An 11,191-nucleotide genomic window follows, 5' to 3' on the forward strand; every position below is an offset into this window, starting at 1 on the left:
TCTACCCGGCCCTCGTCTTGGCTCCAGAGGCCCTGCTCCCACCTGCGCCTCTGAAGTCGGGGTCCTGATGCTCTCTGCTGGCCTCAGACTCGCCCAGCCCCCTATTCTCTGCCGTGCACGAGGGGAGAGGAGCCCACACTATGCCCCAGCCCTCTGCCGGCCCCAGGCTCCAGGAGGACGAGTGGGGTTAGGGGCTTGGGGTTCCAGAAGGTTCTCAGCCAGGGATAGATGAGTAAAGAAGACCGGACAAAAGGGCCTTTGCAGACTCCTGTCCCGGCAGGCAGAGGCGCACGTCCACCCTGTGGGGCGCTGAGGGCCGCAGCTGCCTGGCCGGGAGTGGGCACAGCAGGGAGACGCTACCGCACCCGCACTAGGATGGCCGGGACAAAGAAAGGCAGGCGCTACAAGCGCTGGGAGGGACGTGGAGAACCTGAACGCTGCGAGTAGGGCTGTGAGATAACGCAGCTGCTTCAGAACACAGCCTGGGGGTTCCTCAGCAGGTTAAACGCAGACCCACACGACCTGGCAATTCTGCCCTGAGGTGTGTGTCCTCGAGAAGTGAAAACCTGAGTCCGTACAGACACTTGTCCCGGAGTGTCCACAGCAGCACTGCTTACGGCAGACAAGGGTGGAAGCACCCGAGGGCCCATCCACAAATGAAGACAAGCTGTGGTGTGGCCACACGACGGAACATCACTCCAGCGTGAAGAGGAGGGAAGTGCGGGCTCCCACAGGGCCGAACCTTGACGACGTCGCGCTCGGGGAGGGGAGCCAGTCCTTGAAGACCGAATATATATGATGGTACTCACGTGAGAGTCCAGATGTGGGGCGTCTGGAGAGCTAGAAACTCGATTCGTGGCTGTTCAGGGCTGGGGGACGGGGAGAGGGGCAGGGATGGTGAAGGCGTATGAGGTTTCTTTTTTTTTTTTTTTTTAATTTATTTATTTTTATATTTATTTTTGGCTGTGTTGGGTCTTCGTTTCTGTGCGAGGGCTCTCTCTAGTTGCGGCGAGTGGGGACCACTCCTCATTGCGGTGCGCGAGCCTCTCACTATCGCGGCCTCTCTTGTTGCGGAGCACAGGCTCCAGACGCGCAAGCTCAGTAGTTGTGGCTCACGGGCCTAGTTGCTCCGCGGCATGTGGGATCCTCCCAGACCAGGGCTTGAACCCGGGTCCCCTGCATTGGCAGGCAGACTCTCAACCACTGCGCCACCAGGGAAGCCCTATGAGGTTTCTTTTTGACGTGATGAAAATGCCCTCACATTGCCCGTAGTGATGGTTGCACAGATCTGGGAATCTATGGAAAGCCATGGAATTGTACACTTTAGTAGGTGAGCTGTGTTGTTTGTGAACTAAATCCCAGTAAAGCTGTTTAAAAAATAACACAAGCCCCTGTGCCCAGGGTTCGGGTGGGAGCTGGGCGCTTGGCTGGGCGCCTCTCCACACCGGGGCAGGTTCACCTGTAACGTGGGGCAGTGACAGTGCCAGCCTGATGGGGTTGGTCTGAGGACCGTGTGAGGCACTGCCTGTGAAGGCTTAGAACAGTGGCCAGGGTGCCACTGGGAGCTCCTGTCACCAACAAGACTAATAACAGTGAGAAGCGCAGCGGGCTGGTGCCCGCGGGGGAGGGCGAGGGGGGCGCCTGGGTGCAGAGGGCCGCGCCGGGACAGGCCCCTTCCACCGCGCTCTCCACCTGCTCCTGGGCTCACGTGGGCCCGGAACCCTCTGGAGTGCAGTGGGCATGAGAGGTTGGCAGGTCCCCAGGGCGGTGTCTGCCTGTGTCCTGGGCACCGAGAAAGGCCGGCCCCCTCCAGGCGCAGCGTGCAGTAGGGGCGGCATTTGGCGAGGCCAGGCGGGGGTCTAAACTGGCCCCGCATGGGAAAGCGGAGCTGTTGCAGCCCGTCCTGGGGCAAGAGGGGAGACCAAGGCTGGAGGACAGAGCCGCCCCCTCCAGAAGCAGGACTCCAGCCCCCATGCCGCTGCCAAGCCTTGGATGACGGGCACTCCGTCGGGGCAGCGTCTGGGGCGGGCCAGAGGCCCCGGGCCCCGGCAGCCCCATCGCTTCCCGGACCTCAGCCTCCCTGCTCAAAACCCGCTAAACCCGCCCCTGTTCTCTCTGCCCTCCAGGAGCACATGAGGGTGGGGGGGAGGGGCTTGGCCCCGTGCAGGGCACCGGGGAGGGTGGGGGGGAGGGAGTGGGCAACGGAAGACTCGCCTGACCTCCTGGTGGCGCCTCGGGGTGCGGGCACCGCCCCTTGCTCAGCGCGCTCTCTCTGCGTGAACCCCCACCCGAACCCCCGCCCACTGGCCACAGGGTGGCTGCCCTTGGCCAGAGCGCAGGCTGGCACCGCCGGCTGCCTTCCCCCTCGTGCCTTCCTCGCCAGCGTGGGCCCCGCAGGCCCTTCCCTCGTCGTGCCTTCTATTTATAGCATGGGTTCCTGCCAGAGCCTGTCAACGTGCTATAGCATAAACGTGGCAGCCGTTTCAGGAGCCATTCTGGGCCAGATAAAATTAAGTCCGTGACTCTGGCTGGTATTAAAAGTGAAGGAGAAGCAGGGCCGGGGGCGGCGGGAGAAGATGGACTGTGGCCCAGTTTAACACTTTGAGGGAAGACTAATCCGCTCCCTGGAGATTTCTTACAATATGAGATTCTCCCGCATAAATAATCTCCTCCACGAAAGCCGGGTCTGCGAGTCAGGACCAGAGCCGGGCAGTGGCAGCTTGGTCCTAACGTCCTCTCTGCAGGGGCGCTTCGGGGACGTGGCCCAGTCCCCTCGAGTCCCAGGGGGCCCGAAGGGGGCAGGGCACGGCCGGGATTTGAGCCCAGGTACCCCAGCCCCAAAGCCCACTCACCTACTCCTTCATTCATCCACTCATTCACTCAACAAATATGAACTAGAAGAGTGCCTGCCTGGCCTGGGTGTTGGGGCGAGGAGGGAGGGACACACAATGGTTAACAAACAAATGGGTAAAGAAGAACTTCAGATAAGATGTTGAGGGTCACGAGAAAATGAAGAGAGTGGAAGAGTGACGGGGCAGGAAGGCTCTTTACTGTGTGGTCAGAGACAGCCTCCCTGAGGAGAGGGCCAAGGTGGTGCGAACAGCAGGTGCAAAGGCCCTGGGGCAGGGATGTGCTGGGCCTGCTGGCGTAACAGGGAGGAGGGAGGCAACGTGGTAAGAGCGCGGGGATGGGGGAACCTGGCTCAGGGCCGTGCAGGGCCCTGGAGACCAGGGTCAGTGGCCGTAATGTGATCAAAACTCCCTTTTATTCTGGGACCGGGCAAGGGGCGAGCGAGGACGTGACAAGGTGGGACCACGGTTCATGCCGCTGTGAACCGTTGGCTGCCGTGCGGGAAGCTGGCCTGGGCTAGGATGGAGTGGGTCGGGGCGGAGATGGGGATGGCCGCCAGGCGGGCTGGTGGGCTGGGTGTGGGTGCCCGGGGAACACCTCAGTGTGACCTCCGGGCGCCAGGCGGGCCTGCCGGGTAGGGCCCCTTCTGCACGGAAAACCCTGGGGAGGCGGGGTTTCAGGGAGAAAGTGGGAGGGTTTCGTTTGGGCCAGGTTAAGGGTGAGACCCCGCTGGACACCTGGGCGAGGAGGTCAGTGCTGCCCAGAGGAGCCGACGCCTGGTTGCGGCCCTCACTGGGTCCTGAGCCCCTCCTGCTCGGTCCTGCAGGGTGGCCCCCTTTCCTGTCCAGGAGCCCCTCCCACCTGGAGCTGCTGGAGGGCAGGGCCACATCCAGGGTGTTCCACAGACGCTCGTTAAGATAACGAGTGCTGTGGCCTTGGCCTCGGGCCTTGGGTTTCAGAAACTGGGGGCTTGGGGGCAGGTCGGGCAGAAACGAACCCCAACCTTTGGCGCTTTTCACAGAGAGTGTGACACTCGCTGCGTTTCCAGATGAGGGACGCAGGCAGGGTTCAGACCACGCGGTCCACCCGCCCTCCCCTTGGGCCTGGGAGGCGGCGGCAGCTCTGTGGTCCCTGAGCGCTGCCGGGTTGGGCTCCTCAGCCACTCTGACAAGTGAGCGCCAGCCTAGTGGCTGAGAACAACACGAGCTACTACCCCACGGTCCTGTAGGCCGGTCTGAGAGGTGGCGGCAGGCTGCGGGCTGGGGAGACCCCGGTTCCCGCCTTCTGGGCTCCAGGGACGCCTGCACCCCTTGGCCCCGTCCCGTCTTCAAAGCCAGCCGTGCAGCTGCTCGCAGCCTCCCTCCGCCACCACGGCCACGCAGCCTTCCAGGCGCTCTCCTGCCCCCTCTTGCCCTTGTAAGGACCTTTGTGACGACATTGGGCCCACCCAGATACTCCAAGATACTTGCCGTCTCAAGGTCCTTAACTGAACGTCACCTGCAGAGTCCCTTTGCCGTGTGCGCGAACACGCTGCACGGGATCCAGGGATTAGGACGTGGACATCTTTGGGGGTGTCATTCTGTCTAGCACACCACCCCCTCTGGCGGCACAGACTCAGGGTTCCAGGAGCTTCTCGGGGACAAGGCTGGACCTCACAGAGCCAGAGTTCTGTCTCTCCCGCCCACCGCTCCCGAGGAGCCCCCAGGTCGAGGTCCCCCGTGCGCAGCTCCCCGGCAGCCTGGGGGTCAGGAGATGGGCTTCCAGGCTGGGACCCCCCCCTCCCTGCCTCCCCGGGGGGGTGGGGGGCTGCCTCTCCGCTGAGGCTGGGACGTTCCAGGTCGCGATGTGGCCCACCTGCAGCTTGGCTGTGGGTCTGCATCCCTCCTGGACAGAGTGGCCGGGAGAGGCTGAAGGGACTCGTCCTGCTGCCTCGGTCCCCTCTGTCCATCGCATCAGCGCCGTGCTGGTCACCTTTCCCCATCAGCATTCACGGCCAGCCTGCGGGTGAGGAGCGGCCCTGGAGAAGCTATATAAATGCAAAGCGTCCTCCTCGGCTGGGGGTTAGAGCTGGTCAGGGACCTGGCCCGCCCTGCGCATTCTCCACTGCCCAGGGTGGATGTGAGCGTAATGGTGATAATGATCCAGCCGTCCCGCTGCGGCCGCTGTGTGCCCCGCCCCCTCTGCGTGCGTTTCCAGTTCTCACAGAACCTCTTTGAGGTGGGCTTTCCTATCAGCCCTTGTAAAGGTGAGGAAACTGAGGCTCAGAGAGGGCAAGCGGGGGGGAGTCAAGGAGAAACTACTCAAAAGTGCGCAGCAGCAGGGATCCCTCCACCCCAGCCTGGAGACGGACAGGGGGGTCACCACCCCAGGAAGTGGACAGTGGCAGCGGCCTGACGGGCCAACACTGGAGGCCAACGGGGCAGCAACTAGACCCCGCACACCCGGACATCAGACCTGGGGTTCCCACGGGGGTCTTAACGAGCCCACCCTGGATGCTGCGGGAAGGCTCCCAGGGTGATTGTGAGGAATCCTCGGGGCGGGGAGGCGCCAGCTGCGCGGGACACACTCGGCCTGGTGTGCCCACCCCCTCCCTGCAGCTGGCCAGCCTGCTGCGGACACAGAGCGAGTGCTAACCCGCCGTCCCTGGCAGGGGCCCCGGTCTGGCGATCGAGTGGACGCGGCGCCCACCTTCCCCACCTGAGGGTGGAGGGGCCGGGCCAGGCGCCCCCCGGGGACGGTGGACGGGAAGTCGAGCTGAGCCCTGCACGTGCCACAGGGCGGCTGAACTCCCGGCCGTGCCGCGATTTAACGTGGTTTTCATTCCTCTGGGCAATTTAGAAACGGCTCCGACACAGCTTGCCTTTGAGAAATTTTTAATTATTTGTTCCCTGCTCCTTCCTGGTGAGTTCTGTGACTCTCTGGTGGACGGCTGGAGCTTCTCCTTGCTGGTCTCAGCTGCTCCTTCCAGCCTGGTGCAGCGGGGCTTCCACGCGAGAAGGGTCCCCTCTCCCCAGTGTGGGGCGCAGCTGCCCTGGTCCAGAGTCAGAGAAGCAAATTCACTACAGCAAGGGGTGTGCTGGGACGTGAGTGCTGGTGGAGTTACGACCCCCGACCTGAGCACAGCCGTCACGGTCACCGTCAACACTGTTATCTCAGGTGCATTTTCACTAGACTTCTCGCCTAGTACCCCGTGGGTCCCAGGAGAGCCCAGCCCTGGCATCCTTTTCAAGTCAGGAAGCATGTCATATTCTCGGAGAAAACGGACCTCTGCTGTTTCCTCCCAGTGAGGGACGTGGGAAGGTTTGGTGCTCTCGGACCCAGGTTGGAGGTGCTGGAGCTGCAGGGTGGAAGGAGACAGCTGCTTGCTGAGCCCAGAAAGTCGTGAGTTTGGCAGGCAGTTATTGTGGGTGCCAGGCATGGGTGTGGCGTGACCACTGTCCCAGTGTGCCTGGCACTGAGGGGTTCCCGGGACGCAGAAGTTTCAGGACTAAAGCCAGGATGGATGAACCATGACAGTTGGTCACCTGTGACTGGGGACACATCAGGGAGCAAGACAGGTGGGTCCTGCCCCTCTTGAGGGTCGCCCTCCTCCCCGGGGAGGCAGACGAGGAAGCAAGCAGCTCTCCCCAGACTAGGGCAGGGCAGGCCTGGCTGGGTCCTCTGTCTGCCTCTGGGTCATCACCCCAGTTTTGCAGATGAGGTGAAGGAGGCTCAGTTCGGCAGAGGGCCTCCTCCAGGGAGAAGGGTTGGGGCAAAGCCAAGATCCCAGCCCGGCCTGCTGCTCAGCCAGGGGCCAGCTCCGTCCCCCATCCCTGCCACCCTGGCCTGACCTCGGGACCATGCCCCTGCCCCTCATTTAGAGAATGCCAAGGAAAGAGTCCCACTGGGAACCGTGCCCACAGCCTCATTTCCCCTCTTCATTGCCCCAGGGGCCAAGTAGAGCTGGGCATCAGGGAAGGGTTAAACGGGCACCACCAGGGGAGCTGGGGCTGCTCTGCAGATGAGCCCTGGGCCAGTGCCTGCGGCCCACGCGGCTCTCTACAAGGGAGGACACAGGGGGCAGAGATGCAGCGAGCCGGCCGCCCTCCGCCGATTTGCAGATAATCCTGTCTTCCCCTTCATGGAACCATCAGCCGAGGCTCTCCTACACCTGCTCTCTCCACACGAGGCTCAGGCTTGCCTGGCTGGGTTCATTGTTCAGCACGCATTACTGGGGCCCGGCCTGAGCAGGAGAGGGACCAAGGACTGTCATTACGCCCACTTCTCAGGTTTGAAACAGGCCCAGGACAGAAGCCGGTGTCTCTTGTTCCTGATATATCCTCTCTACACACTCACACACACACACACACACACACACACACACACACTCTCTCACTCAGAGCCCTGGATGTGCTATGGAAAGGTCAGCTGAAGAGATTCCAGCACTCCTTGGGGATATCCACCTGCCTTGGAGGGAGGGTCTGCATGGCCAGTCCAGGGCTGGCCACTCTCCAGACCCGTGCCTTCCAGGAACCCCACTGAGGCGCTGGCCTCCTCCCATGGGCACCGAGGCCCCATAGCTGTTGGGCAGGAGGGTCTTCTGTGCAGTCGCCTGGTGTCTAGAGCAGTGTCAGTGACTTAGGGGGTGTCCCCGACTAGCCTCCACTGCGGGATGCTGGTAATGGCGGGGTCAAGGTTGAGACACACGTGACGAGTCCTTAAACAGCAAGGTGGGCAGGTGTGAGGAAGTACACAGGTGACACTGTCACATCATTACTCCTGGGCCTGCAGATGTGACGAGGCCAGGGCTCAGGGTCGGCGCTTGGTAGCCCCACGGCCAGTACCATGTGGTGTGAAGTCCCATTGCAGGTCTAGGACCCCCTTCCCTGGCCTCCGTGGCCGGATCAACAAGCCGGTGACCTTCTGGTGTCAGGAAGGACCCTTACTGACCGTATCAGCATCCAGCACTGCCATAGCAAATTACCACAGACTGGGGGCCTCGAGACAACGGGGCTTGACTGACTCTCTCACTGTTCTGGAGGCTGGAAGTCCACATTCAAGGTGCGGGCGGTGCTCTGGGGGAGGATCCCCAGCTCCTGGAGCTGCGGCTGCGTCACTGCAGTCTCTGCCTCTGTCTTCACCTGGGCTCCCCTCTGAGTCAGTTTTCTCCTCTTCTGCCTCTTTTAAGGACACTTGTCACTCTCAAATCCCAGCCCATGCCTCGCACCCATGCTTGAAGGCGGGTCCCCTAGACTACCCACCCTGCCGTCCTGCTGGGGTGTCTGGTGGTCTGAGGAGAGTGGGGGTCACAGCACAGCCTTTCCAGTCTACCTGCCCCATCACCCCACCCCCTTGCTGCCCCTCGTTCCCTGTTCCCTGCCTGACGGGCACTCGCCCTGCTCCGTGACTCCCAGACCTTCCCCCAGCTGGCGTCCCGCCTCCGTGTTGCCCCAGGGCCACCCCGGCCCTCACTGCGGCAATCTGGGCGGGTCGGCCTGCAGGTGACTCGGTAGAGGCCCAGCCACGTGCCGGTCGGCTCCTCGGCCCCGGCCTGTGCACACTCCCCGCCAGTTCTTAGTCCCTCCCCTGGCTGGCCTCCACCTGCAGGAGCCCCTGGGGTCCGGGCCAGAGCTCAGCCCTTCCAGGCGGGGGCAGCTAGGAGGCCCTTCAGGACCCCCAGGTGACCCTGGGGCCCTCTCGGCCTCTCCAGCGTGGCACAGACCCCCCTGGGGTACAGCTCCGGCCCCGACACCTGTCTCCACTGGCCTGCACGTCGGGAGAGCAGGAACTGGGGCCCTTCATCTGTTTTCCAGGAGGCAGCCTTGGTGGGTGAAGGAGCGGGGAATGAATGAATGAATGAATGGAGGGAGGGAGGCCGGCTGGGCGGTGCCCTGACAGTCTCATGCCCCGTGTCCCTCGCAGACGTGCTGGTGGATGGACAGCCCTGTGACCGCGAGGCGGCGGCCTGCCGGGTGGGCGACCCCGTGCGCCTGGAGGTGAGGCTGACCAACCGGAGCCCGCGCAGCGTGGGGCCCTTTGCGCTCGGCGTGGTGCCCTTCCAGGACCACCAGAACGGCGTGCACACCTACGACCTGCGCCATGCCGTCTCCTTCGTGGGCTCCGGCACCTTCTACCTGGACAAGGTGCGTGTGGCCCCGGTCACTGTCCCCTGTCCCACCCCTCCCCCAGTGGCAGGCTTAGGGGTTGGTAGACGTGGCGGGCTCTCTGCGTTGACCCTCGTCCCCCTGACTCGCCCTGAGACCTCAGACGAGTTCACGTCTCTGTCCCTGAGTCCTGGGAGCAGAGCTAGGATGGGGACACCGGCCCCCAAGGGTTGTTAAGGAGCCGAGACGAGTGTGTCGGGGGAGCGGCAGGGCAGCGTCAGATCTCTGTGCCACTGGCACCGTTGCCCTGGCCCACGTGGCCGGCTCCTCCCTGCTCGCGGTCACGGCACGCAGGCCCGAGGGGCTGATGGGGTCACGAGGCACAGTACTCATTCTCCACTTACCTGTTGAGATGGCGCCTTTGCCCCAGACACTCCCCACGCTCCCCGACCCCCAGACGGCCCAGGGAGGGAAGTGTGATTAGCGCCATCCTAGGATAGGAGCTGAGGCCCAGAGAGGTGCAGTGACTCGCCTGGGGCAGCACAGCAAGGAAGCCCTGGAGGGCCACGGGAGCAAGTGCTGGGGGCCCGCCCACGCCCGTATCTAGGTAGGTTCAGGGGTCTCCTGGAGGCTCTGGGGGTCCGCACTGCTCCCGGCTGATGCCCCTCCTCCCCTCAGGTGCGGCCGTCGGGCCAGTCAGCCTGCCTCGGGGCCCTTCTGTTCCTCTGCACGGGCGACTTCTTCCTCCGCATCCGCTTCCACGAGGACAGCTCCAGCAAGGGGCTGCCCCCCTCCTGGTTCCGCCTGCCCAGCGTGCACGTGCGTGCCCTGGGGGCCCCGGCCTGAGCCGCTGCTCCCGCGGGGAGACGTGACCAGAGCGCCCCCGGGCAGGGGACAGGCCTTTGCTGCAACTCCTGTCCACTCCTCCCACCCCTCACCTCCCCTCCTACCTGCGGCGTCCTCTCTGGGCTTTGCAGAGGCCCCCAGACTTGGCAGCCGTGCCCCTTCCCACACTGGCCATCAGGGATCCCCTGCAAGAGGCCACTGCTAGGGTGAATGCTGACCAAACCCCAGAGTGTGGCCCTGGGTCCCTGCACCTGTTCTGTGACCTGGGGTTCACAGCCCAGCCAGCAGGAAGAAGAGGTGAGCGTGAGGGAGGGGCACAGCCGGGGTGGGTCTGGGGAGCCTCCCTCGGCCTCCTCGGCCCTTGGAATCCCCCGAGGGCTGGCTTTTCTCCCAGGGGTCCCGAGGCAGCCCAGCCAGGAGAGATGGCACCGTGGTTGGCTCCAAGCCACCTGCCCCCGGTGGGTAGATGGTCACCTGTGTCAGCTGTTCTGGCCCCTGGGCTGGTTCCAGGCTGGGCTCTGGGGGGCCACGGCCTGTGTGTGTCTGCGTGTCGGTGGCAGATTCTCCAATAAAGGGCCTGCCTCGCTTCTCTGCTGGTCCGCCTGCATCCCTGCCTCTGCTGGTCCGGTGCGGTCAGGGGGCCGCCCCCCAGCTCGTCAGCCCCCAGCGCAGGTAGGGACTCCCACGACCCCACACAGCACACACAGCTGGTGGCCGGCAGGGTCGGGCCTGTGTCTGTCTGTCCCTGTGGCCCCCCCAGGCCCCTCCCATGCGTGTGCTCTTTGGGCCTCTATGCCGCCCCTCTCAGAACACCGTCTCGAGTCCCGCACCATGGTCCTCAGCCCCCGCGATGGCTCTGGCCATCTCGGCCTCTCACTTGCTCTCCTGAGGTCCACACACACTCGGGAAGATGTTTGGGGGTGACACACGCGTCCAGAAGTCAAGGTGCAGATTGGAGGTGGGCGTTCCGCAGCCGCCCTCGGACCCACCTACCCACCCACCGCGAGGGCTGCCTCGTCCCTACTCCCTCCTCGCTCCCCTCCGGGTCACCCAGCCCCCTGCCCCCCTGCAGCCTCACTCCCAGCCCTGGAGGTTCAGACCACCTCTGCCCAGGCATCCTCAGGCCCTGTCTAGCAAACTCCACCTCCTGAGCAGAGTTCTGGGGCCAGAGAGAGGGCGAGGGTCCCAAGGCACAGAGCAGGGTGGGGTGATGCCGGAGGTGTCCAAGGCTCCTGGGTCACCCCGTTTAAACGAGGCCCCCCAGGCAGCAGGTGCGTGGCCAGCCCAGACACAGGGACAGAGGAGGATGGGCAGTGAGTGGGCTGTCGTGGGCCTGGGGCGCATGGCCCGTGGGATCCCCACGACTTCAGAGATGGGTGCCCTTCCACGCGTACCGGCACACCCCGATTAGA

The 11,191-nt window shown here is 63.9% G+C and overlaps 1 protein-coding gene across 5 annotated transcripts in view; it reads left to right on the top strand.

Moving 5' to 3' along the window:
- TRAPPC9 (trafficking protein particle complex subunit 9) overlaps positions 1 to 10,368 on the top strand; it is a 552,118-nt gene extending 541,750 nt beyond the window's left edge. For all 5 annotated transcript variants that reach the window (XM_082364605.1, XM_082364607.1, XM_082364606.1 and 2 more), the window contains 2 exons: positions 8,752 to 8,972; positions 9,612 to 10,368. In XM_082364605.1, coding sequence (XP_082220731.1) covers positions 8,752 to 8,972; positions 9,612 to 9,779 — 389 coding nt within the window. In that variant the 3' untranslated portion in view covers positions 9,780 to 10,368. The remainder of the gene's footprint in view (positions 1 to 8,751; positions 8,973 to 9,611) is intronic.
- Positions 10,369 to 11,191: the final 823 nt, after the last annotated feature.

This window comes from Balaenoptera borealis (assembly GCF_965194805.1).
Source record: "Balaenoptera borealis genome assembly, chromosome: 17".
Classification (NCBI taxonomy): domain Eukaryota; kingdom Metazoa; phylum Chordata; class Mammalia; order Artiodactyla; family Balaenopteridae; genus Balaenoptera; species Balaenoptera borealis.